The 27,918-nt window shown below is 36.6% G+C and overlaps 2 protein-coding genes across 2 annotated transcripts in view; one reads left to right on the top strand and one right to left on the bottom strand.

Annotated features, from left to right (window-relative positions):
- The first annotated feature begins 273 nt into the window (after window positions 1-273).
- Window positions 274-27,918, top strand: part of LOC140158798 (SWI/SNF-related matrix-associated actin-dependent regulator of chromatin subfamily A-like protein 1) — a 38,725-nt gene continuing 11,080 nt past the window's right edge. Inside the window, 8 exon segments of the mRNA XM_072182016.1 lie at window positions 274-352; window positions 355-1,119; window positions 2,237-2,287; window positions 2,940-3,123; window positions 3,735-3,885; window positions 4,882-5,043; window positions 6,914-7,123; window positions 8,551-8,682. Of these exon segments, the coding sequence (XP_072038117.1) occupies window positions 295-352; window positions 355-1,119; window positions 2,237-2,287; window positions 2,940-3,123; window positions 3,735-3,885; window positions 4,882-5,043; window positions 6,914-7,123; window positions 8,551-8,682 (1,713 nt within the window). The 5' untranslated portion in view covers window positions 274-294.
- On the bottom strand, window positions 12,963-22,334 carry LOC140158797 (uncharacterized). Its single transcript, XM_072182015.1, has one exon. It carries the CDS (start codon window positions 22,044-22,046, stop codon window positions 15,477-15,479), a length of 6,570 nt encoding a protein of 2,189 aa, XP_072038116.1. The 5' UTR covers window positions 22,047-22,334; the 3' UTR covers window positions 12,963-15,476.

The raw sequence follows: 27,918 nt of genomic DNA, 5'->3' as shown, positions 1-27,918 counted from the left end.
GCTTAAGACCCTCTGAGGACAAATAGCCTTCTAGTTCCCATTTCTCTCCCTGTGGGTAATATAGGTACACTCTCTGTATTCTTTGGAATAGGAAGCATGCGCTAGCTAGTGTTCCAAAGGATGCACACTCAAAGACATTATGCTCCGGGTGGGGGGGGGGGGGGTGAAACACTCAAAAATACCCTCCCCCCTGCTTGGTTTGAGAACTGCCTTGTTTTGAAGTTTAATGATATACAATTTATACAGGTGCATGTTTTTCTTTTTCAGCTTGAGGTGTAATAATTGTTTGCTACAATGGGTGGATTAACAGAAGAACAAAAAAGACGCATTGAGGAAAATCGTCAGAGGGCTCTGCAAAAAGAGCACAGAATTTGGCACAAAAGGGTACTGCACCACCTACCACTGGCACTAGTCAGCCTGTACAAAAGCCTACATGGACAGGTTCAGTTCCAAAGTCAAATCAAAGTTCTACATGGCAAGGTTCAGCTCCAAAACCCAATCAAAGTGCTTTGCACAAACCAGTCTCCGGTAACAGTGGTGGCACTAAAGCTTCTGCTAGTAGCACATCAACTTCATCAGATTTCAGGACCAAGGACTCAAGTACAACAAAAAGTTTCACCAATATTCATCCTCCATCATCAGGTGGTGGTGGTGGTAGAGTGTTTCAACCATATCATTCAAGGCCTGGTGTGACTAAGAATACATTCCAATCTTACAATAAAAATAGCTCCATCACCAGTAGTACAACAACTAGTGGAGCAAGTGCAAGTAAATCTTCTTTGGGTTCATCTATTGAAGAGTCTAAATCAACTTCAAACTTCTACTCCTCAAAGAATACAAGTAGTCCTTCAAATAACAAGTCCAGTTTTACATCTTCAAGTTCAAGCTACAGAAGCAAAGGTAGCTTCTTCCAACATGACTCAAATCAGCAACAGAAACCGTGGCAGAAATCCCAGCCTTTTGGGGCATCTCGTACTGGATCTGCAAACAGTGGGAGTCTATATGGTGGAGGAGTTAATGGAAAATGTGTGCTGATATCAAGGAAACGGTTTGAGGTGGATGTGACATACCATGCTAAAGTCATTGATATATTTAAGCAGATGTCAACAAAAAGCTATGGTAGGTAAAAGTGATTGATAAACAAAATGATAACTGTCATGCTGAAAAAATACGAGCAACTCTTGAAAACCAAAAAACCATGCGCATAATTAACACTAACTAGTTATAGAAGTATAGAAATTTTGAGCAAGTATATGTGACCTGCCACAACAAAATGTGTATAAAGTTGCAAGTTGGTAGTTTCGAGACATCCAGGCTTACTGAGTTGATGGTTTTGTTTGCCGTACACCGGTTCAAGCCAGAAGTATGTCTGCAATCTGCATGCCCTTTGTGAACGGTGCATAATGGGCTATTCGCAAAGGAAACAAAGTCCACCAACTCAGTAGTCAGGGCATTTTGAAACTACCAACTTGCGTCATTACGTTTATTTTGTGGTGGTAGGTCACATTGAAGTTCATGGATGCCTGACGTAAATTTTCTAATTGTTTAGAGTAAGTGTATCAAGTGTATACTAGTGTGGATGCTGAAGTGATAAACAATCACGCTGATTGGCTGATAAGTGATCACCAATCACGGCAACAAAACGGATGACCCATTGGTCACCAAGCACATACAGAAACAGAGACCTATTTGTGCTTGATAATCACCTTCACATACCCGGAACACTGAATGATTAGGAAATTAACTTTACAATGTGACTCCCGTGTGTTAAGTTTTCAAGGGAAGCCATTAGCCATACCAATGTGTAATGATCACAATTTAGTATATTCATTAGTTCCAGTAACTGTAACCATAGACTCTATGGTCCGTAGATGTCATTATGTTTATGATAAAGACTGAAGTCTTGCTGGCAAGACTAATATATTCATGTGAAAGCTTTAAAAAGTAATGTGTCACATTGTTAGGACACCTCAACCAAATTTTAAGTTGTACATGTACTTGTGTCCAAGTCAAAGTTCAAACTCAAAATAGTGATTGAGGTAATTTCTTCTCTCACTAATTATTTACCATGTGTTCTCTTGTGTTGGTATATGTTACTTTTCCAGGAATGTGGCTAACTGCACATACCGGTATTTGTGCATTGATTTGTTATATTGTTGGTTTGAATTTTCTAATTGTACAAGCTCAATATATTTACCTGCTTTTATGTTGCTAATTTATTTTCAAACATTTACAGATGCAGTTACCAAAAGGTGGTCCTTCAATCTCTCGGAGTATGACAACGTAGGTGAGTGATAGGAATATGTATATATGTAGTAGAATATTGGCAGAAAGAGAGACGTTACTGCTTAAAAAAATTGTAATAATTTTAATAATAATCCAACAGTGCACTCCATGACTGACAAACAAACATGGCAGAATCCGGGCACTCCCAGGTTGAAGCTCTTATGGTTTAAGCTTATAAACAGAATAATGCCATATGTATAATATTTTAAATGTTTGTGTAAGTTGCTTTTGGCTTGCACACTCACCCGACTGAATATGACAAGTGCACTCTGTTCAAGACTATGAGTCGCCACTCATCCACATTTGTAAATTTGAAGTTGTCCAAATGTGTTATGTCTATCTGTGTACAATGGTGAGTGATAATAAACATTGTTGGTCAGGAAAAACCTCCTATGTGTTATTGGCCCCTGAACATGTTTAAAGCAAAACCCCTTATGTAACTAGTTGGTAGTTTTGTTTTAAACATGTTCAGGGGCCACAAAGGTGGGATTATGTTGAGACTTGCAAATAGATTTTATTAAAAATGATTGCCCAAATCAGAATTTCAGTGAGGTATATCTTCCCATAAATCACTTGAGTGTAGCTTGTAATATTGAATGGGCAAAAATGTTCATCTTGCAGGTAAAAAAATATGCACTGTTTTGTATTTTCAGTGGATGCAGTGAAGTGCCTAAGACCTGCAGTTGAGATTGAGCCTCTACCCAAGGCTGTGTGTATTGCATTCCGAAAGCAGCGACATGGTCAGGACAAACCTAGGCAAATACCTACTGCAAATCTCAACTCAGTGGACAGTAAACTGGTGGATGCACTAATGCCATTCCAGAGGGAAGGAATTAAGTAAGTACAAGTAAATTCTTCAACATTGGTAGCAGTTGTCATTTGACACTGATTCAATATTGTGTTTGAAGTTATCAATATCAAGTTGAACCCATATCAATTATAATTCAGTACTACACAATCCATGTCATCAAAAAGTTTTATCACTCATTTGGAACATATACACACCAGACTGGAATTCGTATAAGGCGATAAGGAAAAAATAAAAATTTACGGGAGGAAAAAATAAGGGCGGACATTGTTTGGTCAAAATGTTTTCCCGTAGAAGCTAAAATGACCCCAAAGCGCAAAATCTGGGTTGGCCGGGCCTGTAAACCAGGTGGTTTGTTTCGTCACCTATCTAATACATCTTTTTTTTTCACATGACCATATATATTCAACCTAAAATTATACCAATCCCATAGTATGTGATGATGTTACTAACCAGTATGTCAGCTTATGTTAAGTATGCATACTACTTTGACACAACACCTGGCATAAGTGCACTTTTCCCAGAATTAAATTACCAACAATCAAAATTGCTTTGAGAAAGATATCTTGGCGAGTAGGGAGAAAAACATTTTTAAAGAGTCAAGAAATGAATCGATGAAGTAATTTTGTCTTTTTCTCAGTTTTGCAGTAGCCAACGAAGGTCGTGTACTAATAGCAGATGAGATGGGACTGGGCAAGACAATACAAGCCATCTGTATAGCCTACTATTATAGGACTGAATGGCCACTACTCATAGTAACTCCATCATCACTTAGATACTCTTGGGCTGAGGTAAGGTATCATCCAGGTGGGAGGCCATGTGCAACAGTGATGACCTCTTTTTCAGGTTCCACCCCTGCTCCTTTAACCCTTCAAATCCCACTAACATCCATTCTTATGCTGTCCAATTTGCATTTTCTTGAAAAATATTCCCTCTCAGGCTCTACTTGCACCAAAGATATTTAGTATGCATACATGTACTTGTCAGGCCCACGGCACTCTATACAAACTATACCATAATTTGGAGGATAACAATTCGCGAGTGTCACAAAATGACCGCTCAAAAAAGGCCTATGGGTAAATTTGTACACTGATCAGGGCTTTTACGTGCCGTGTCATGAGAAGAGACCATAGAACCCTATATAGGGCTCTGTTGAAGAGAATTTGGAAATCAAAGATAATTAGATGCAAGAGTCACATCTTTGTACCGCCATTGTCGCCCCACCCTGCAGCTTTCATGTTCCATGAATCCAATGTGGAAGTGCTATAATCAGTGATGAAATGTAAAAACAAATCTAAATAGCTAGTCCTACCACACAATTATGTTTCTAAAAAGTTATTAAATAACTTATGAAGAAGATACATTCTTAGAACTTCCAAAAAAATATGAGAAAAGATGTTTTTATTTATGTTGTCTGCTTTATTCACATCATCCATGGCTCATTACCATATTTAAAGCACAGCTCTTACACTGTCCAGCTCTTACACAAGGTCCTACTATTACACTGCCCTCAGTTTGGCGATTGGAGTGACACTTCTCTAATTTAATACTCCTAGTTTAAATGCACATTAATAAGTCATTGCTGTCTGTCTTTTGTTTTCTCTTATGTTTAGCCTGTTTAAGCTCTTCATTTTAATAAGTGTTAGTGTAAAATAACTTAATTTGACAAAGACTTGACAAAAAATATTTGTGAATGACAAAATTGACCCAGAATAGTAGACTTATGCCTGTTAGGAAAAAAATCACCTCACTTGTTTAATTACCACATAGTATTGTTTGTATTTCAGGCTTTAGAGAAATGGCTGCCTTCATTGGATCCTGACTCAATCAATGTAGTGTTAACAGGTAAAGGTGATGTGACAGCAGGACTGGTAAACATCTTGAGTTATGATTTAATGTCTAGGAAGGTAGATGTACTCTCCAAGGCTGGTTTTCAAGTCATCATCTTGGTAAGTAGATTTAGAGCATGATCAGTATTTTCCCCTCCATGAATGACTTGCAAACAAACCAACTGTCCCTCCACTGACCTGATGGTCGTTACAGCCTGGCATTTAAGCTTCCAATGAACGTGCCACCAAATAACATCCAACAAGTTTTGCAATAATCAAAATGGCAACTGTTTGTCATGATACGAAGATGATAATGCATCAGAAGTTCTTATAGACCTATAGAGTTATTGAGTTAACAAAAAGTTTGAAAGGAAATTCTACTATATATTTAACCTATCAGGATTGTTATCAGATGGGTTTTGGTCGCATTGGACGGCTTGGCGTCCAGGTAAGCCCTTGAAGGTCCAGTCTAATTCTATGGAATAAGCAGAATTGGTATTTACAAAAAATGTGCAGATATCAAGTTTACTTTTCATAAATTGATGAAAACCTGTTGATTCTTGGTTTATGTACTAGCCATTTTAATTTTATTCTAATTTTGATTGCCTCCATTTTTCATAATTTGCTGTATGACATTCACAAACTGTGTTAACTACCCATTACATGTTTATCAAATAACCATACAGAGTAAATTAGTATATGTGACATGATCTGGTCCACGGGGGCCAAAGGATGCATTTTTGAAAATTGAGTTACTGTAATCATTACATCATAAATACAATAGGCTATCATTTACTGAAAACACCAAAGGTCTAGCATACTTGGTTCTAAAGTTATGAAGTTTTATGATGTCTATTTTCTTATGTATTTTATTGTTTTTTACTCCATATTTTTGCCTTTAGCTCAGTTTCAAATTTGCCGCCCATGGACCAGATCGTGTCACATATAAGCTTTTACACAGGAATCCATAACAAGTAACAAGGTTTCAAAGGGTGTTCTGTCACAGTGGAAAAGTTATTGAACTTTGGTCAGGTGTTCAATCCAAAGGCACACTCTATGAAACCTTGTTACACTGAGTGTACAAAATGTTCTAGCCAGAAATGATCTATAATATTTACAGTAATTTCTTGGCCAAACTGGAACATGCGCGTTGCGTCCATGTAGCGTACTAAGCGTGTACGCAATGTAAGGCGCGTGTATGCTTTCTTCTGTACCGCGTTATATTCGCGCGTGTTTAACGCGGAGCCACTAGCGTTTATAGTGTTCCAGTTTGGCCATGAAATTACTGTAAATATTATAGCTTAGGTTCACTTAGAGCTGATAACAAGACTGGTGTTGGATAAAAATAATTGTTACTCACTCTGCATCTATTCCAAATTGAATACCTGAGTGGAAGAAGGGCCCAACTCCAATTTTTTACAAAAATGAGTTAGACCCAGCATTTTATTGCCAGCAGACTGTTCTTCCTTGTGTGTGAAAGATAAGCCAAAATCCAAACTCTAAATAGTCTTCCACGTACACTTAATCATGGTTTTCATGGAAGAAAGGCCCAACTCCATGGAGTTGGGCCCTTCTTCCACAAATATTGGGATAAAGAGGAATTTTGTTCATCCATGAAATCTGCTTTTCACTACAATAAACTTTCTTGCTAACATATTACATGCTTCTACTTGTGCAATTAATGGATAATTACCAACTTTCTGTAGCTATTTATAACACATCTGCTTACGGAACTGGCACTTGCAGTATATTAGTGGAAGAAGGGCCCAACTCCAGATCGTATAAAGAGCTGTACCGTTTCCATGGAAACATCATATAAAATTTCGAATGTATGTAATATTGTATGTTCATGTATTAAAGGTCCCATGAAGGTGAAAACATTCTGCCTGTAAAACTTTTCCAAATATTAAGTTTTTTCTTAATATCTCAAAAACAGTTTTCATGGAGTTGGGCCCTTCTTCCACTCAGGTATTCAATTCTTTCTCCACAGGATGAGTCTCACTTTGTGAAGAACATCAAAACAGCTCGGGCAAAAGCAGCATTAGCTATTGTGAAGAATGCCCCCAGAGTTATACTTCTGTCAGGTACACCAGCACTGTCTAGACCAGCAGAATTATACACACAAGTGAGGGCAGTGAGACCTAACTTATTTCCTTCCCTATTCCATGAGTTTGGGATACGATACTGTGATGGAAAGCAGGTACGTACTTTGAATGGTTTATTAGTTTTAACATCTTAATACAAAAAAAAAATCATGCGGATTTACCTTTTTCAGGGCCATGAGCCATCCTTAAATTTAGTGCCCATGGATCCATATCCCTGTGACTAATTCTGATTCCTCACAGTGCTTCACTAAATTTTCAAAATTTTCTTTTTTTTGTAATTTTCTTTCTAATTTTTTATTTGGTTTATCCGCACAAATTGAAATGAGCAAAAAGTAGCAAGTTGGTTGTTTCAAGACACCCTGACTGCGTAGTTGATGTTCTTCATTTGATGTGCACCTGTGCAAGCCAGTAGTATGTCCTTTAAGACTGGCCTTAACAAGTGTGCCTGAAACAAAGGACAGCAATTCAATTGCCAGGAAGTCTTGAAACTTCCAACATGGGACTTAATACTCATTTTCATTCATGCTCATTATTGGATGTAATATAATGTTGCTTGATTGGTCCATTTATTGTCATCTACCAAATTTCAGTAAAGTGTCACACAGCATGTTGCATATTAGTATGCATTTGCACTCAACAACTGTAAACAACTTCATATTTGTGGACAGAAGTAGGTATTTTCTCCTTGAGTCACATTAATTATGAAATATAGAATAGACATAGGTTTGTACTTAGACTATCCTTTATGGATAAATAATGTACATTTGGAAGGAAAAAAGACATGCTCATTCATAGTGGTTCTTGAATGCACCCCCACCATTATTTTCACATTTTGGACACATTCATCCAGTACGATGCGCCTCCAGCGGTAGCTGGGGAGAGACCAAAATATGCAGTGCACCATAGGAAAATGTCGACGTCTAAAACCCGCGTAATACAAATACAACACAGGAACATGTCATTGTGTGTTTAAATATCAATATAATTAGGTCACACGTGAATGTACACTAAACTGCAGTTTACAGTAATTGCAGTAGATCCATTTTCGATATATTGATCACACAAAATCCTTTGTGGCGTTGTTTTCAGCATTATTATTATCGCACTCGCGTAAAAATACAATGTTGGCTAGGAAGGCAATGTTGACCCAGCATAAGCATGAGTAACCGTTGGCGGCGCATTGTATTGTGAATCGTGCAGGGATGTGAGAGTTCCTCTTTTCAGCTGATTTCCTCTTTTTTTGTTGCCAAAATTTACGCGTTTTTCTTTTATTTTCAGCCCATATTTGGCGTTTTTACCCTGATTTTACGCTGTTTTTAGTGATTTTCCTCGTTTTTGGTCTGTGGCCTCTCACACCCCTGATCGTGAGAATTGTATGTCAGTTTCGTCGTCCTCCATTTGGTGAATTAGTTTTTGTTCTCATTTTATCAGCCATGATTTCCTTAATAGCATTTGCAAGTCTGCATTGCATTTGTTTCCAGTTATGCTAACATCAATATTTTTCATAATCTTGTTGATTTAGAATCCATGGGGATGGGATTACTCTGGATCTTCCAACTTGAGTGAGTTACAGCTGTTACTAGAAGAGACTATAATGATCAGGAGGATGAAGTGTGATGTGTTAAGTCAGCTGCCTTCCAAGACAAGACAGATGGTGAGTACATCTGTCATTACAGTAATATCCCTGCTCTCTATTATGACGTGTTTATTGACTCCTTGCATGGTCATCTCAAAATGAGGTTCTACTTCTAAAGCGTGTGTTGTTTGTGCAAAACTTTAACGCTCCAAGTGGTTTATGGCTATCGGAAAGGAAAGGAGGAAGGAAAAAGGATGAACAAAGAAATTACTTGGTAACCCCAGGATAAGACCCCAGGACCCCTTGTATGCCAAGCAGTGCATCACCGGCTGATAGCTATGGGTGTTTTGCTGGCCCGACCAATGAAACCAGGCATATACTATATGACTTATTGCATCATTGCATGCATGTGCAGTGTTTTGCTTTGTTAGATTTTGTTAGATTTAGCATGGTTAGGGAAAAGCCATAATGTACGATTTCCATCAAATTTTAATTTTGTTATTTTTTACTCAAAATGCTGATACATGTCAATAAATGTACTTAATTTATCTTCTTTGTGTCATCAAATCACCTCAGAACAGTTCTTTTAAATTCTGCATAAATGTGTGTGATTGAAATGTTTGATTGATTACTCAGCTTGCTATAGTATTTTGCGGAAGAGCATACTGCTGTGATGTTAGCAATTTGTATGCTTTACGCTGCCATATGCAGCGTACATATTCTGAGGCGCGCCTTGTCAACATGCAGAAGTATGTTCTAGTGAAAGGGTTAAAGCAATTTGGTATAAAATAAACTTTCAAGTTAACATGGAATTTGAATCAATATATACACACTGTTTATCCACAGAGCATTTGTTATCACAGTTAAAAACACCTCTTTATTGTCATAACAGCAAACTTCCTCTATAATAAGGAAATTTGTGTTAAATCCCAACTTAGGTTACATATGTGACATAATCAAGGGGAATGAGTCACATGTCGACCCTGGTTGAAAATGAGTTTTAAATATGTTTCTAAAGAGGACATTTAGAGCTTTCAGAAACTGAAAACCCCTTGTTGATGTGACTTTTCTTTGCGGTTACATCAATTTATCAATCGCTGAAAACAATACACCTTCTTTGCCAATATCTCAAAATTAATATTCGCGCCATCCAACTCATTTCCCTTGATCGTGTCACATATAGGCAAAATGAAATATGAAACAAAATTAAAACAAAAAAAAAGCATCGCATTGATAATTGAGTTACCTAATTTATAATGCATTATAGGAGTGCAAAAGTCCAAAATTAGGCTATAGAGGTAACCAATTGAAAAAGAATTTCCCCTTTAGCCAAATACTCCAGTATCTTGACCCTGCCCATGATTAACTGGGCTCTTAAAGTCTTATTTACTGCAGGTTGATGCCATGCTTCCTCCTAGTCTTGGCTCTATTCTTTACGAGGGGCAGTCAGTATGTTTTAAGAGTTGACTTGTGACGTCATTTGTGGATTGTTTTCATGGCATTTCTCAATGATTACATAAACACTGTACCTTTGTCTTTCATACAACACATGTAAAAATTATATCATACACATGATTACGTAACAGCATTAGCATAAAATCGATAGTCTAGGGACACTGCCAAATCACGCAAAAAGGCAGGCCTTTTAAATTACAGAATAAACACGTGTTTACAATGTCCGAGAACAGCAAAAGTACAAGGTGCATATGGCTAGTTTTTGGCAGGAATAAACACTAGGTCCTCAGTTTACATTTGGTAAAATATGAGACTTGCCATTAAACTTTGGTGGAAATGGGACGTCTGGAAACTTCAACAACTTTAGGGCTTGAATGGAAGCGAAATTATTCTGCAAAAATGGCGAAAATGAAAAAGCAGTTATTACAAATGACATCAATTATCTCCAAAATTAAACATACTAAAATATAATGACTGGTCACGTGTGAGAGCTGGTACTCAGTGCGATGATAACTGGTGCAAATCAAACAACAATCAACGCATGCATAGGTGGGATGACCGATACAACATGGTAGAAATGCACGAAAATTGCTAAATTCCATGTAAATAGGGCCTAAAATATTACAAAATGCTATGAAAATTGTAATTTAAATATTCATATGAATTTTTATGGATGATCTCAACCTGAAATGAACAAAAAAGTTTTAAAAAGTAATTTCTCATTCAAATGATGGTCTCTCTCTTTGTACCACTACTTTTTGTATAAATGTAACAATGGTAGAATAACAGTTATATTTTAATCACGGATTCAAATATTTTCTAATGAGACTCCCGTTTAAATGTTTAGAGATTAGTCAACAGAACTGGCAAAAAAATTTAAATTTCCACGTTTGCTAATTTTGGCAATATCAAGATTTTTAAAGAAAGAAAAGCCTTGTTTTTGTCAAAAATAAGACATATTTGACCACGCATTTTAAATAAACTAAAACCTTTCCAGCCCAACAAACATGGTTTACTGAACTGGTAGTAGGTGTTCTATTACTGTTCCAAACGGCAGCATTCTCCATTCTGTAATTCCCGAGAAAATATAGAAAATACAACAATACCTCATTTCGGCCTCTTATTTCCCTTAACAAAAACTACTCAATTTCACCAGGTGACTCTAGACCATTGATTTTATGCTAATGCTGTTACGCTGTTTATGTAATCATTGAGAAATGCCATGAAAACAATCCACAAATGACGTAACGAGTCAACTCTTAAAACATACTGACTGCCCCTCGTATATGAGAATTCCATACAAGGCATGAAATAAAAGACAAAACACAACATCTAATTTATAAATATTTCAAGATTTTTAATCCATTCACATTCATGAATATCCATACAATTCAGATATATTGTGATTTAATCACGTAAAGGAAAATACTGTGTGAAAGTGTAAGGCTTAAGCATTTATACATTACATATTTAAATATATGTACATAAGCATTTTGTTGGTCTCAGCACATACAGAGCTATAAGTTGAATGCCACAAAATCATTTCACATATAGAGCAATAAGTTTAATACATGTACTCAGTTAAACTCGAAAGATTGACAAGTAACTTTCACCAAAATTGAAACTTTCTATTTTTTAAAAAAAAAAAAAAAATACCCTGTCCAGAAAAATTAATTGAGCAATCTTATTTCAAGTAACACTATTTCACATGGTATGTGAAACGATCGTATTGAATCAAATAGATAAGTATGTGATACAACTGATAATTTTTTGACAACTAATTCTTTTCAACTGATTCCATTTAATATGTCACAGTTAATAAAATACATTATATAATACATTATTATACTAGTAGATACAATAACATTTGACAAGTGATTTTTTTCAGTTGATTACATTTAATATATTGCAGTTGAAAAAATACATTATATAATACATTATAATACTAGTAGATACAAAAGGATACTGGCCTTATTTGTTTGCACCTTCCGTCAGACTTCATCCAGAAATTATTAACACCCCTCCATGAGAGGACATGAAAATATGGGTTGGCCTCTCTTTAGCTAAACTGGGAAATCCCCTGCATTTTTTCAGTTGTATTTCTTCAATTGGCATTTCCTGATTATTGTATTGTTTGGATATTTCAATAACTTTGTAAAGTAAAAAAGTATCTTTTTAATGCAAGAATAATCATTCTTTTATTTGGGGGAGATGCCAATAATTTCTGAGGTAGTCTATTGGGGTATGAAATTTATCTGGAATGGCCATCCTCATTCACTAGCCTTGTATGAAACATGGATCAAATGCTTACCATTTTGCTATTTTTCACCAATCATATAAAACAAATTTGTTAAAACTTCTATCAAGTTTTTGTGCAGAATTGAAGTAATATCCATAAAAAGACGGGAGTCATTGAGCATCCCCCAATAATTATAATTTAGAACTGGCATATTGTGTGTGAAAGTGTAAGTTTTAAGCATTTATACAATACATATTTAAATATATACATAAACATTTGACAAGTGATTTTTTCAGTTGATTACATTTAATATATTGCAGTTGAAAAAAATACATTATATAATACATTATTATACTAGTAGATACAAAAGGATACTGGCCTTTTTTGTATGCACCTTCAATATGTTCAATTAGACTTCATCCAGAAATTATTAACATCCCCTCCATAAGAGGACATGAAAATATGGGTTGGCCTCTTTAACTAAACTAGCAAATCCCCTGCATTTTTTGGTTGTATTTATTCAGTTGGCATTTCCTGATTTTTGTATTGTTTTGATATTTCAATAACTTTGTGACGTGGGGATTCCCATCTTTTAAATGCAAGAATAATCATTCTTCTTTTTTTAGGGGCCAATCATTTCTGGAATAGCCTGCTGGTGTATGAAATTTATGTGGAATAGCCATCCTCATTCACTAGCAGCTCATGAGACATGGATCAAAGGATAACCATTTTGTTATTTATTCACCAATCATATAAAACCAAATGTTTTATCTTTTTTTGAATAGTTCTACATATTTTTGTGCAGAATTGAGGTAATATCCATAAAAAGATTTATTCAGCATACCCTTATAGTTACTTCAGATGTTGATCTTGATCAGTTTACTATGTATGGTAAAATGTTCAGCTCCATTCCAAGTTGTATAAAATGATTACAAAAATTATACATATAGTATAAATGTACAAAGCGTAAGAAATCTCAAACTGAAAGAACCCATTTTTCAGTTGCGGTATAATACAAGCAACAATGCATCTCTTTTAAATGTAAAATTCAGGATTTGTAGTTATTTCTAGAAATCTTGTAGACCACCTTATAAAATGAAAGATTACATTCAATATAAACCAGAAGGATGAGAGTTCATAGGGAAGATTCTCAAAAAGCTATTATTAACTTGTACAGGTTCGTTGACTAGCTTCAGTAGTCTCCACCCCAGCCAATTTCATTCTGCTCACTGTTTGGAGTGAGCAGAATCAAACAGGTGGCAGAGGAGACCACTAGCTTCTGTAGGACAATCTGTGACTATCGAGCATTTAATATCGTACCTCAACAGCCACCTTTATGTTTGATCAATCTACTATAGAATATTTTGCTTCTTCTACATATTATATTTGATAATTGTTAATGAATGTATTTTTGTACCTAAATATAAGTACCTAAGTACGTGCATGTGAATAATATTATGTAAGAATGTGCTTGCAAAGCATTATCGCATCTTCTAGCAAGCTAAGGTACATACAATCAAAAATCTGGCATTTTTAGTGCTTGTTATAACCTTATATGCTTGAAAAGTGTGCTGTGAAGCATGATATTTTCATGGCATTTAAATTTTGCGTTTTTTGAGAAAACCAATGTTTTTGCGACATGAAATTTTCATAAATTTTTACATCACCTTAGAGTCGAGTCCTAGGAAGAACATTATATTTGTGTGCATACAAATCAACTGCACTCACGAAATTGCCAAAAAATTTCATGCACTTGAACATTTCATGCTTTAGGCCTACAGTAATCACACAGAAAAACTGTTACCAATATTGAATGGGTATGGGACAAATAAAATTTTGGGTTTGACAGAATATATACATATGAAAGAGGAATCTATAAAGGTATTACTATTAGATGAAAGAAGAAATGAACCAAATTGCACAATAGTTCCCTATAAAACAAATTCTCTCAAATGAATTTAGTTTTGGCACCACACCCTCTGTGTTCCCGGGCAAGGTATTAGCCAGCCATACGTCTGCCCGTCTTTAAGACGGGCTAATCTAATTTTAGACGGGTATATTTAATGGATTTTACAGATGTGATAGCTCTAAAACAGATGATTTTAAGGGTATATGAACTTGGGACTAATTCAAAGTGACATGTAAAGGCCAAATCAGGACATATTTGAACCCAGTGACCCTTCCATGGGTAGTCAAGTTGTTTTATATTTGAGGGTCAAATTTTGGTATAGATTGGATGGGTGGTTTCTGATTTCTGGCCAAGACTCTGTTCTCGGGCCTTTTAGGTAGACCCGCCCTTGTCAGTAGGGACAGTCATGTAGATAGTGCTATCAGTCTTGCTTAGTATAATACAGTGTGGAGTGATTGGGGTCCAAAGTGTGAGTGAGTGAGTCAAGGTCTGGTCATAAAAGCTTTGGCGCATTGTTAACACATGGTTGGAAATTGTCACTGATATTGTCTTAGCACCCTTCTTTTGATGTGAAGGCATAATTATTTAAGTTTTCAGAAGAAATTGTTGTAAAGGTCCTTCACAGTTAATTCTTAGTTTCCTGTTTCCCGCCCGCATCTAAAACAAGAGAATTGCAAAATATTTAATTATTTCATTTTTATTTTGGAGTTTCTCTTTTAAAATAACTTTTAATAACTTCCATTTGCTACTTTCCGACTTTGATCATATCAACTATAATGATGAATAAACAAAGAACATAACTGTACCATTGCTTATGTTTAAAATCAAGCATAGTTGTAAAATAATTAAATGTATGTTCCTAATCAACACCGGTTGATGTAGGTTGCGACCACTTGTTTTAAAATAAAGAAAATAATAGGTAATTAATACTTAAAAGTCACCTCATCCTTTGTTTTCAACCATGAAACAGGAAACTAAGGAACAACTGTGAAGGGTCAAATGTACAGTAACCCTTGACTTTGTCTCAAAGCATGATTTTATATAGTCTGTCTTGTCTCAAGTTGAGAGTAACGCCATGTTGGATTTTCCCAGTTTGAGATTCAAATCGGGCAAGCTAACCTAAAAATAATGATGAGTGGCGTATATACACACTCAGAAGGACAATTTGTCCTTACGCTGGCGATGCAACTGAATAAACACATCATTTTGAATCTGCCACTGCAAAATCCAATACTTGTAACTTGAGATGAGACACACTATAGTGCAAGCTTATTGACTTAAAATGTCAATCGTAGATTGTGGGATTGTGACCGCAGGCCGGCTGGCAGCACTATCATCACCCCAAGCATTTGCACAAGGCTGACTATTCTCAATATCGCTATCATTAGGCCATACAGCATATCCGTTCCCACCACTGTCATTCTTCCAGTCATCAGGAAACAAAATATCTTCTTCAAGACCATCATCATCATCACCATCTTCCATACCATTGTTATCATTCATTAATTCCATATCCGTGTAATTGGTCTGTTTGCGTTGCTTGAAGAAAATAATTACACGTCCGAGAAGGTAGAGAAGAAAATTAAGTACAGTGGGTAACAGCAAGATCACCATAGCCAGCCACAGATAGTCCTGATCCGACAGATCGATTGTGAATGAACCAGACTCGATAATGATTCCAAGCACAGCAACAGAACCATACGCCAAGAAGTAAAACAATGCAATGTACCCAGTCTGATAGAGGACCCGGTCTTCCCTCTTCTGTTGTGACGCGCTCATCTTTTTCTCTGGAGGCCATGGATTTTCTTCATCTTCCTCAATACCATAGATACCAATGTAGATGCAGAATATGGCAATAACACAAAGGAAATCTATAACAAGGAACAGGATGATGGGGTATAGGGAACTGTGAGTGGTGCTCGGTGCTTTGACTATATTCTTGTAGAAGGTGTTATTGAAGTACCCATCGGGTAGACGTACTTCATCAGTGATACTCGTGTTGGTTATCTCGTACACAAAATTCCTTGCCAGTGGTATACCAATACACATGTTGGAAGACTCATAATCTTCGTCCTGTCTTGCGTAAGGTATGATTGCAAAGAAAAATGCAAGAAGCCAAACGCACACTACTGTTACCACTCTACATCTTTGCGAAGTCATTTTACCCATATTTACATAATGATAGGTGCAGTGTCTTTCAACAGCTATCATGGTGATGAAGAATAACGAAGCTTGGCTGGAAAGGGTGAACAAAAACCCTGCAAATTGACACAAAGTGGAACCTCTCCATCGCTCGGCATTGAGTGGGAAATAGTGGTCATAATGGTAGTCGGTAGTAGCTATTATCAGCACGTACGTAGCCATGAGAGAACCAGAAAAAGCCAAATTGGTAAGGTACAGTCTTTGGGTCACATGCTCGGCTGTATGGCTAATCAACTCGGCAATTCCCCAGATACAAAGAATGACATTGCCAGCCACGGATAAACCGCCCATAATCCATAAGGAATGCCTCATATTTGAAGTTTGTACGTAGAGAAGTTTTTCACAAGATTGGTTTTGGAATTGGTTCAAGAAAACATCGCCTGTGCAAAGTTTGCCGTTGTTTTGAGGTACCAAGCAGCACAATGAGTCAGAATCGGCCTCCATGATGGCATTGCTACCTATTCCATGAAAAGATCTACTTGCAATCTTAGTGAATGAGTTTCCTTGTAGGTTCAGGTACCGGAGCTTTACAAGACCAGAGAACACTTCATCAGAAAATTCCTGAAGTGAATTATCGCTAAGATCAAGAAGGAGAAGGTGGCTTAAGTTGGAGAAAGTATGGGTGGTTAGTTTGGTTAATTTGTTTTCTGCCACAGATAGATTATACACTCTCTTCAAGCCAGTGAAAGCACCGGCTTCGATTCCAACAAGGTCATTTTTACGCAGTGATAAGACTGGGAGATTGCCGAGTCCCTGGAAAGAATTGTTAGGAAGTTGTTTGATATGGTTGTTGTAAAGAGTCAATTTTGTCACATTGCCAAGCCCATTGAATGCACCTGACTCAACTGTTTGTATGTTGTTTTGATGGAGTTGTAAGTTCTGCAGTGTCTCAAGTGAATGGAACAAGTCAGTCGTCAGCGCAGTTACACGGTTCACACTAATATTCAAATTGACCAATACTGTGAGGTTATCAAAGGTCCCCTGTGCCAATCTAGACAATCTGTTTTTGTTCAGTGTCAGGTTTACTAACTGGGTCAGGTCATGAAACATAAATGCATCGATTTCAAGAATTTGATTATCATGAAGTGATAGGTTTCTTAGATTTCCTAGACCATCAAAGATTTTTGGTTGCAAGGTTTCCAGCTGGTTTTGGTGTGAATCAAGTCTGATCAATGACCGTAATCCAGTAAAAATACCAGTTTTGAACTCTGTCAATTGATTTCCATTCAGGGATAAGTGGATCAAATTGCCCAAACCATCAAATGTACCCGGTTCTAATGTGATCAGATTGTTTTCATGCAATAGGAGTATGGATAGGTGGGTCAAATTGACAAACAGTCCCACATCAAGTTTGCTTAATTTATTCCCATTCAGAGAGAGTGTTCTTTGTTCAGAGAGATTATCCAAAATACCCTTTTCCAATTTCTCTAACTTGTTCTCATGCAAATGCAACTGGGACAGTTTTTGTAAGACTGTGAATATGCTTACATCTAGGTTAGTCAATGCATTGGTTGATATGTCCAATTCTGTCAAATTTCCTGTGTTTTTGAAAATGTTGGGATTCAGATCTGTGAGTTTGTTGCCACTGAGGAATAAAATGGATAGTTGTTGTAATGTACTGAATAGGTCAACGTCAAGTTTTGTCAGGAGAGTATCATGAAGATACAACTCGGTGAGATTCCGTTGATTGCTAAACATGCGCTTGTCTAAATGCGTAATTGGATTGCTGTGTAGGTCCAGCACAGACAGATTCTTCAAATTTTGAAACAAATTAACGTCTAGCTTGCTTAGTTGGTTGTCGGATAAATTCAGCGTGGTCAGGTTTTCCAGGGCATCAAATACACCCACTTTCAGTTCAGTCAGATTGTTCTTGTTCAAAGTTAAAACCAGCAAATTTACTAATGGGTCAAAGATATGCACATCAAGTTCAATCAGTTGATTACCATCAAGAAGCAGGTGTGTTAAATTGCCACTTTTGTCAAACATGTCCATTGCAAGGGTGGTTAGGTGATTCCTATGCAAATCTATTAGGGACAATCCTTGTAATTGGTGTAACAATGTTATGTTTATCTTCTTGAATTGATTTCCACCCAACCAAAGTTCATCCAAATTTGACAATTGCTGAAATACAGCAGTGTCAATTGCAGTGAGGTTCATTTCTTGTAGGCCTAGGACACGAAGTTTCTTCAAGTGGTTGAACAAAGTTATATTCACATAACCTAATGGATTTGTACTCAGGTTTAGATGAGTGAGATTACCAAGTCTATCAAATACACCTGTTTCAAACCAGGTGAAATTATTGTGACTAAGGTCTAAGGTGGAGAGTTCCTGTAAGCTGTTAAATATTGATACATCAAGCTCATTGAGTTTGTTGTGTTGCAAGTATAGTTCTTTCAGTTTGACGCAAGGTTGAAATACTGTGCTGTACAGAACTGATATTTTGTTGCAGTCAAGTGTAAGGGTTGTCATCTTGCCTTGGTCACGGAACAAACCATTGTACACTTTGGGGATTAGATTATTATGTAGGTAGACTACCTCCAAGTTGTACAACTTATCAAATAGACCGGGGTACACTGAGTCAACTTTGTTTGAATGTAGAGATATGAATGTTAACTTGTCTAGATAATGAAGTAGATTGACACTGATGGAGTCAATGTTGTTTTCGCTCAAGTCTAGTTTGGTCAAGGGAAGTCTTTTAAGGTAGAAGATAGAGGGAGGTATCACTGTCATGTTGTTTCTGTTCAAAGTCAGAACAGAAAGTTTGTGTGTGCCATCGAATATTTCACGGTCAAGCTGTCCAGTTAGTTGATTATCATGCAGAGATATGTTTGTCAAGTTTCCTAAGTCATCAAACACCAATTTGTCTAAGGTTTTGAGGTGATTCTTATGTAATGCTAGGCTAGATAGGTTTGTCAAGTTTTGGAATAAGGTTTTAGGAATTTCCTTCAGTTGGTTATCATACAAGCATAGTTCAGTCAAGTTTCTCAAGTCATGGAATACAGATTTGTCTAAAGATGTGAGATTGTTGCTATGTAATTTTAGGATAGATAGTTTTGTCAAGTTTTGGAATAAGGTTTCAGGAATTTCCTTCAGGTGGTTATCATACAGCCATAATTCGGTCAAGTTTCTCAAGTCATGGAATACAGATTTGTCTAAAGATGTGAGATTGTTGCTATGTGATTTTAGGATAGATAGTTTTGTCAAGTTTTGGAATAAGGTTTCAGGAATTTCCTTCAGGTGGTTATCATACAACCATAGTTCAGTCAAGTTTCTCAAGTCATGGAATACAGATTTGTCTAAAGATGTGAGATTGTTGCCATGTAATTTTAGGATAGATAGCTTTGTCAAGTTTTGGAATAAGGTTTCAGGAATTTCATTCAGTTGGTTTTCAGACAGAAATAGTTCGGACAAGTTTCTCAAGTCGTGGAATATAAATTTGTCTAAAAATGTGAGGTGATTTCGATCCAATCCTAGGATAGATAGCTTTGTCAAGTTTTGGAATAAATTTTCAGGAATTGCCTTCAGTTGGTTTTCATAGAGCAATAGCTCTGTCAGGTTGGAAAGATTGCGAAAAGTCAAAGATTCAATATGTTCAAGCTTGTTGCTTTGTAAGTATAAGAATTTCAGTTGGCTCAAGTACTGAAATTCTAAATGATCTACTAAGGACAACTGGTTGTAAGCCAAATTGAGGTAAATCAACTTGCCCAGATTGTGAAGGACACTTCGTTCCAGGCCTTGGATTTTGTTACCGCTGAGGTGTAGGTGTGTCAAGTTCGCTAGCCCATCAAATACACCGGTTTCAAGATGGGTCAGATTGTTATGATATAGATGCAATATGGTCAAGTTTTTCTGGTTCTTGAATGTATTGGGTGCTAAATCAGAAATGTTATTTGAGGCCAAAAACAGTCCGGACAAAGCATCCAAGTTTGCGAATAATTGCACATCAAGTTCCGAAAGTAAATTATGAGATAGATCTAGTATCTGCAATTTGTCAATACCATCAAATGTGCCAGGGTCAAGGTTGGATAGTTTATTAGCAGTCAACATTAAGACTCTCAAATCATTCAGACCTAGAAATAACCCACGTGGTATGGTGTTTAGGCTATTGAATGAAATATCCAAGATTTGTAGTTGTTCGAGACCTTGAAAAATGTTGTTGGTAACGTTTGTAAGGTTTGTGTTACTCAGCAGAAGTACAGTTACACCAAGATGTTTAAAACATCCCGAGGTGATTTGTAAGTCTTCAAGATTTGAGAGATCAAGGGCAAATTGAGGGATTGTGTGATTCGATTCATAGGTCAACAGATAGGTGAAGTTTTGCAAACCCATGCTACCACCAGGGCAGGCATATTCAACTTTCTGGAAGTAAATGGTACTCACACAATCAGGCATAGAAACATTTAACACAGAGTAGTTGATTTGGGAATCTAAAGGTTCAACTTGAACACCTGTTTCTCTTAAGTATGTACTTATATTGTTTACTAAAATTACAGAGTAAGATACCGTTTGAGATGTTATTCCTTGGGTGGTTCTGAATCTCTCAAGTTTGGTGCACTGTCCCTGATCCATTTCTGAAGTGGCGTCATTCACAAACTGTGATGTGCAATTCCGATTGCTCATTTCACTACCATTCACATGAGGAAAGGAACTAACTTTAAACGTAGCAGTGGTTTTGATACCTATTTCCAATGCATTACTTGCGAATGAAGCGCTGCAGGGTTCGGGGGATTGGGTGAAGCCAAACGTTTCGTCTTGACAGTATTTGTGCGAAATATGCCGGATTTCATTAATGTACAAATAGTCATAAATGGACCAAGTCGACGATACATTTTGTATGTCCAAGCGAATACCCATGCCGGATGGGGCATGTACAGTGATATGGCAACTGCTGTCACTTGAAGTTTGGAATGTAACAGGTGTGTTGGTTAAATCAATGCGTCCAGCGTCACAAACATTCAACTTTGGTGGATTTGTTGTGGGTTCTGAAGTTGGAATAGTTACAGGTGTGGTTGTGGTCATTGTTGTGGGTTCTGAAGTTGGAATAGTCACGAGTGTGGTTGCCGTCATTGTAGTGGGTTCTGAAGTTGGAATAGTCACGAGTGTGGTTGCCGTCATTGTTGTGGGTTCTGAAGTAGGAATAGTCACGAGTGTGGTTGCCGTCGTTGTATTGAGCTGTGTGGGGGCTTGAGTGTTGTTTTCACAATCGCGAGAAGTATCACAGTCTGCTGTATTCTCATCACTCGTAGATTGGGACGTAGTACCCAATTGTGTTGCATTCTCCTTAGTTGGTTCTGGAGTACAGTTTTCACATTGTGATGTTGGGTTTGTTGCTGTAATGCTAGAAGGTATTGAATTTTGTGTAGTTAATACCGAAGTTCTGTTTTCACATTGAGACGTTACACAGTCTGCAGTATTTGTCGATATAGCAGTCTGTTCTGTAGTGCCTGTATCATTCTGGTTTGGTGCGATTGTAGCATTTTCACATTGCGAGTTAGGACATACTGTAGTATTATTTGCTGCAGGTTGATTCTCAGATGCACACACTATAGACGAATCACTGTACAAGGTCACATGCCAGAAGAATGCAACAAACGCACACAATACAACTCTGCCAATAAGTGGCAGGCTCACTGCCATGATTTGCCCACACGTGTCGGAAATAAATTCCCCTTAGAGCAAACAAAATGGACGAAATTCCAATTTCAAAAATTCATGTAAAGAAAGAAGTATTGGTGTATTCTTACATCAGCAATATAGATACAAAACACAAGTTGTAAACTAATAATAGTCCATCCAGTCATTAAAGTACTTCAGCAATTCATACCAAAGTTACTACTTCAGTAAAATACTTGGTATACAATCATGCACACACACAAAATAGGAAAAGTTAGCGACAAGTATCTAACTTGTTATCCGAGTGTGTGAAATCACAGATTTTCAACAATACAATGCACGGATCATAAGTTGAATACCATATATATATAGCAATGCATAACTTCCTTGTTCCAATTCACTGGCTGATTGGTTGAACACAATATACCATGCCATTGTCAAGTCTAGTCTACAGTACTGTTCTGTTGCAATATGATTCAGATGGGGAATTTTAGCTGGTTTATTTTTAACATGCTCAAGCATTGAAATAAAGGAACCATGCCTACTCTTACAATTATATGGATTATGAAATGGGCCTTTTCTTTTTTGTTGGAAACAGGGACTTTTTTTTTTGGGAATAATTTTGCTAAGTTTAGAAGATTTTGACCCAACAAGAGGAGTGAAACGTTTTTAGGAGGGGGCAAAATTAAGTAGTAGGCAGATGTTTAAAATCAGTGGTGAAATAAATATATTGCATAACATTATTACTATTAATAACTTAAAGTACAAATTAGAATTGGGTGTATTCAGGTACAAATTTGCAATGAAACACACTCCAGACGTTCAGATATCCATAACTACATAACTGCACCAGACAAGAAGTAACAACAATTCTAAAAACAAAAATGATTGGGCAGGTTATCAATTTTGAGGTTTTTACATATCTTAAATAATAGAGATTTTTGCTCCACAATGCCAAAAATGAGTGTTTGTTGGGGGGCCAGTGGCCCCTCCACTTTTTTGATGGGGGTGGGGCAGGGGGGCCAGTGGCCCCTCCACTTTTTTGACGGGGGCAGGGGGGCCAGTGGCCCCTCCACTTTGACCGGGGACCTGCCCCCCCCACTTTTAACCCATAAAGTGCTTTGTGTAACATGTCTGGGTGAACATATCTCTATTCTAGACCCTTAACATGCTTTTAAGGCTGGGGTATGAGCGACCTTGAAGTACAGGTATCTGGAGAAGGGAAGCAACGAGTTACCCCAAATCACAGCGACAGGTTGTGACTGGGCCGCCGAGTGCTAATATATATTTATTTTGGAAGGTTCGTGTTTGTTTTAAATTTTGGGGCGTTTTTCCAAAATTTCATATTTTTGGCGATATTACAAAAAAGCGACATGCCAAAGACATATCCTTTTGCACATATTTTGTTATTGCTAATACAACTCTTTTCTGCATACCTATGTTACAATTGTTGTGGTGATTTAGTAATATTATAAATTTTGTGACTGCATTTTTGCGTTTTCGATGCGATTTTAGGCTTACCGTGATTTAACATTGATATCTGGTCTTGCTCCTTTTATAATTTTACTTTGACCGTTGGCTTTTGTAAATAACAGAATGTAGATTGGCTCTGAATAAGTATCGTAGTCCTCTTGGTGGGTTTTTTTCATGATATAATTAGTTTGTATTTGCATGTCACAACCCAAAATCGACCTCTGAATTCGGGGTTGAAGGCTGTTTGTTCGAATACCTGTGGACTCAAACAAGTGCACGAGTGGCGACTATGGTTTTATACTTCCGCATTCATGATTGCGTCAACGCCTAATAATATACTTCTTTGTATAGGTTGAGTGTAGCTGGTATACAAAAAAATTGGTTACATGTCAATGACCATTAACTTCAGGGATAGATCCTTTGCACGCCTTTCTATCATGCAGTATCTTTACCCACAGACATGTGCCCGTGTCACGTGCCGATATTGCGCAACGTTTAAGGTTAATATATATTTTTGACATGGAGGAGACTGTGTGCATCTATGGCCGAGTGGTCTAAGGCATTGTGGTTTCTTCGTTGCTGTTCTCAGTGTCGCTTGTTCGAATCCGAGCGTCTGTTTCTTTTTCTTATCGCTGATTTATTTTTCCAGCGTAGGTCCTAGAAAAACTAATTTATAATATAATTTCTTTTTGTATTATTTATTTATTTATTTATTTATTTATTTATTTATTTATTTATTTATGTATTTATTTATTTATTTATTTATTTATTTATTTATTTATTTATTTATTTATTTTTATTTATTTATTTATTTAATGACGTTATGGGGCTCGAGAGAACGGACACATTTATTTATTTGTTTATTTGTTTGTTTGTTTGTTTGTTTGTTTGTTTATTTATTTATTTATTTATTTATTTATTTATTTATTTATTTATTTATTTATTTATTTATTTATTTATTTATTTATTTATTTATTTTTCGATTGATTGAGTGAGCAGATTTATCGATTGCTACTTTAGTTGTGGGACTTCTATTAGAGTTTGAATGACATCGTACATTAGTATTGATTTTTGCGTGAAACATTATCAAGAATTAATATCACAGGTTTTATTGCAGATAGGAAGTTGGCTTAGTGATACTATCTGTTGATTCAGAACCGGAAGGTGCCGGGTTCGATTCCCACCTATGTCTATTTTTTTTATTGTTTTGGAAAATTACTGCAGTAAGTTAATTTGGCGCGCGATCTCAGTTATTCATTTTCTGATGGCTGTGCCTCTTACAGGCACCCTCCCTCTGGAATCCAAACCACGGTTCGCTCATAACACCTCCCTTAAAGAAAATGTAAAAATGATACACGAAATGGCTTCAATTGGACCTTCATTTTGCAAAATTTTCCAACTCCCCTGTATTAGGACATCCAACACTAAAAGCTATTATGTATACAATTATAGTGAAAACTTATCCATGAATGGCTTCAATTTGGGCCTTCATTTAACCCATTTTCGGCTTTTTCAAACTCAAATTGTACACAATAATAGTAGCAAAATAGTCCATCAAATGGTTTCAATTGGACCTTCATTTTGCAAAAGTTTCTCACTTCTGAGGGGGGCACATCCCCCCTCACACACACCCCTGCGTCGCGCAAGCGTGACGCGATGGCCACTTAGCGGCCATTATTTAGATTTTTTACATCACCCTGACTGGCCCCCCACTTTCAAAATCGTTCCGCCGCCCCAGGTTTGTTGAAGGTTATTTTTAGAACGATAATTCCGGTTAAAATCATTAGGTAAGCTTAAACCTCACACGGAAATAATGAACTATGAACTTAGGATTGCGGGTTTATGATAAGATTTTCGCCAACTACCGACACCATGTGTGCACCTTGGTAAGTTTACTACACAAGATAGCATGGAAATATCCCTGGGGAAATATCAGCATTTTTGAAACATCTTGGTTGAAAAAAGTGGTGAGGGGTGTTTATTTGAAGGGGGCAACTATTCGCCACTTGCACGGTTCCGCCATTATGCACTATATGCGGGCAGAGCCTCGAACTGGCAGCATACATGAAAGGAAGAATTAGGTAACCGTACACAGATCGTTATGACGAGTTCAATTCCCATTCATGTATGCTGCCAGTTCGAGGCTCTCCCCGCACATAGTGCATAATGGCGAACCGCAAGTGGCTAATTGAAGGAAATACAGTATCTAAAACTAAATTTCATATCCTAGTTGTGGATATTGTCTCAAAAGTACTATATACAGGAGGAGGTAAAACATTCAAGGATAATTAAAATATATATGATGCAATGCTATATTGGGTTTGTTTTGACCATATAACCCCAGATAAAAGTTCAATACAAATATCTCCAACACAACTTATATTGCAGTTGTTCAGGAGAAACTCTTTTTAATTGATAAAAAACAATTATTTTTTACAGACTAGGTTTCAACCATGATTACATATCGTTAGTTATCTGGTTATTATGCTATCATGTTTATTATCCCAACTTTATGGCTTTCTATAGAAGTTTATTCTAGCACATATATAACATCATACGACATATTATATCATCATTTCAGTATAATTATTAATAGTTGATAGAAAGTGATATCAGGCCTATTTCATGCTGTTTGTTATTTTGTATATATTTGTGACTCATTCAGTAAAGTTTCTCTTTCACTTTTATTGTAAATTAAAAGCTCTTATAATAAAAATTCCTTTAAAAAAGGAATGTGGCGCCCAATGTGAACTTCGACGTGATATGGTGAATTCCATGGTGTGTAGATTTGGTATTATAATGATTTTTCTAGGAAAGAGTAGAAGATGATCAAATGCAAGAGAAATGTGTTTGATTGGGGAAGGTGTTCTGACAATCCAAATATAAAGTTAGTCCACCTCAAATGACCTGTAACAATTTGTGATTGACATTACTTAATTCACCTCGGATGACTTTGATCTGGCATTCAACATTTTCGCTTACACCAATCATATCCATAACAATTTAACTCTTACAACTTCCTGTCAACTCTCTAATTTAAAACTCTAAATTTCTGTCTGTTTGCCTTTTCTGTCATATTTAGTAGGCCTACACTACAGTTTGTTACGCAAACATTGCTGGGTAGATAACAGGATTTAGTTATTTACTTAATCCAATCATGGAGGTAGTAGCTAGATTCTATGGTAATTAGCAAACAAAAGCCATCAGTTTAAGATCTTATCACTATGGACCACAAGAGTCTCATCCCAATGGCATAGTCCAATAACCTCAATTACATAATCATAGTGCAAAATTTGACCTCAAGTTGCAGAGTATGAGTTTGTGTACAAAGGATGAATGTACAAATGTATTAGGGTTTAAGAACTGTTCCCATGATAGATGAGCATGTTGTGGATCCTAGTGTATGGTCAAATGTCACCGTCTATCAGGTTCTAAGGCACACGGTAAACTGGTTGAACGCATGCAAAGGTCAGGATTTATTTGGTGTTTTTATAAATCCTAATTTTGTATTTTAAACAAAGTATATACGCTCACCATTTTATCCTGTGCATATCAGAAAACAATAATAAAATAAAATCCAAGCAAATTGTGGTTTTATTTCTGAGCTGGGCATAATTTTAGTAAAACAATTGCGAAGTCAATCTAGCAAGAGTGAAATTAGAAGCTTTTCACAAAGCAATGCCTATATTGTGGCCCCTCCGTAGAGGGCGCCACAAAAAGATTCGCCCCTAGGTATTAACCTTCATATCTATACCGACCTAGCGTTTATTTTTCAAATTTGTCTTTGTTATTAATTTGTGTATTAAGTGAAATAGTGGACCCTCATATTTCATTTATTTACAATTTATCACCCCTAAGTTTGTTTTCATTATATACTAAATGTGTTTATAAAGTACTAAAAATTGATAAATGCAAGAATTCAAAACCACCACTCGCATGGCATAGTAATTAATATCCTTGCCAGTCATTTTTTAGGTCCCAGGAAACCTACTCCAGGTCTTTGAGAGTGCTATTCCATTTACAATGCAAACCTCTGAATAAAATTGACCTAACCTTAAGTACAATACATTAAAATGGCAGAGTAGTTGATCAAGTCAAAAACAAAGAAATCTTGTTTTGCTCACTTTTGTAACACATTTTGTCATCTCTGGAGGACTTCTATAATTCTATAATTTCTGTGAAATTGATTTGTGTCATTTTAGATTAAAGTGGGTAATGGGGATATGCATCTTTCGCAAGAACAAATAAACACAATGGGGAACGATTGCTCGCTACGAGAGGAAACTGAATATATTACATAAGAAAGAATGAACAGTTTACCAACCCAAAGTGTTACAATTAAACATGACAACAAATAAATACAAATCCCGACCGGCACACAACCCAACTTGAACAAAAGCAAGGGAATGTTCCGGCATGGGAA

Source organism: Amphiura filiformis, chromosome 8, assembly GCF_039555335.1.
Source record: "Amphiura filiformis chromosome 8, Afil_fr2py, whole genome shotgun sequence".
Classification (NCBI taxonomy): domain Eukaryota; kingdom Metazoa; phylum Echinodermata; class Ophiuroidea; order Amphilepidida; family Amphiuridae; genus Amphiura; species Amphiura filiformis.
The sequence above is the reverse complement of the archived record's forward strand: the minus strand, read 5'-3'. Positions and strand labels throughout refer to the sequence as shown.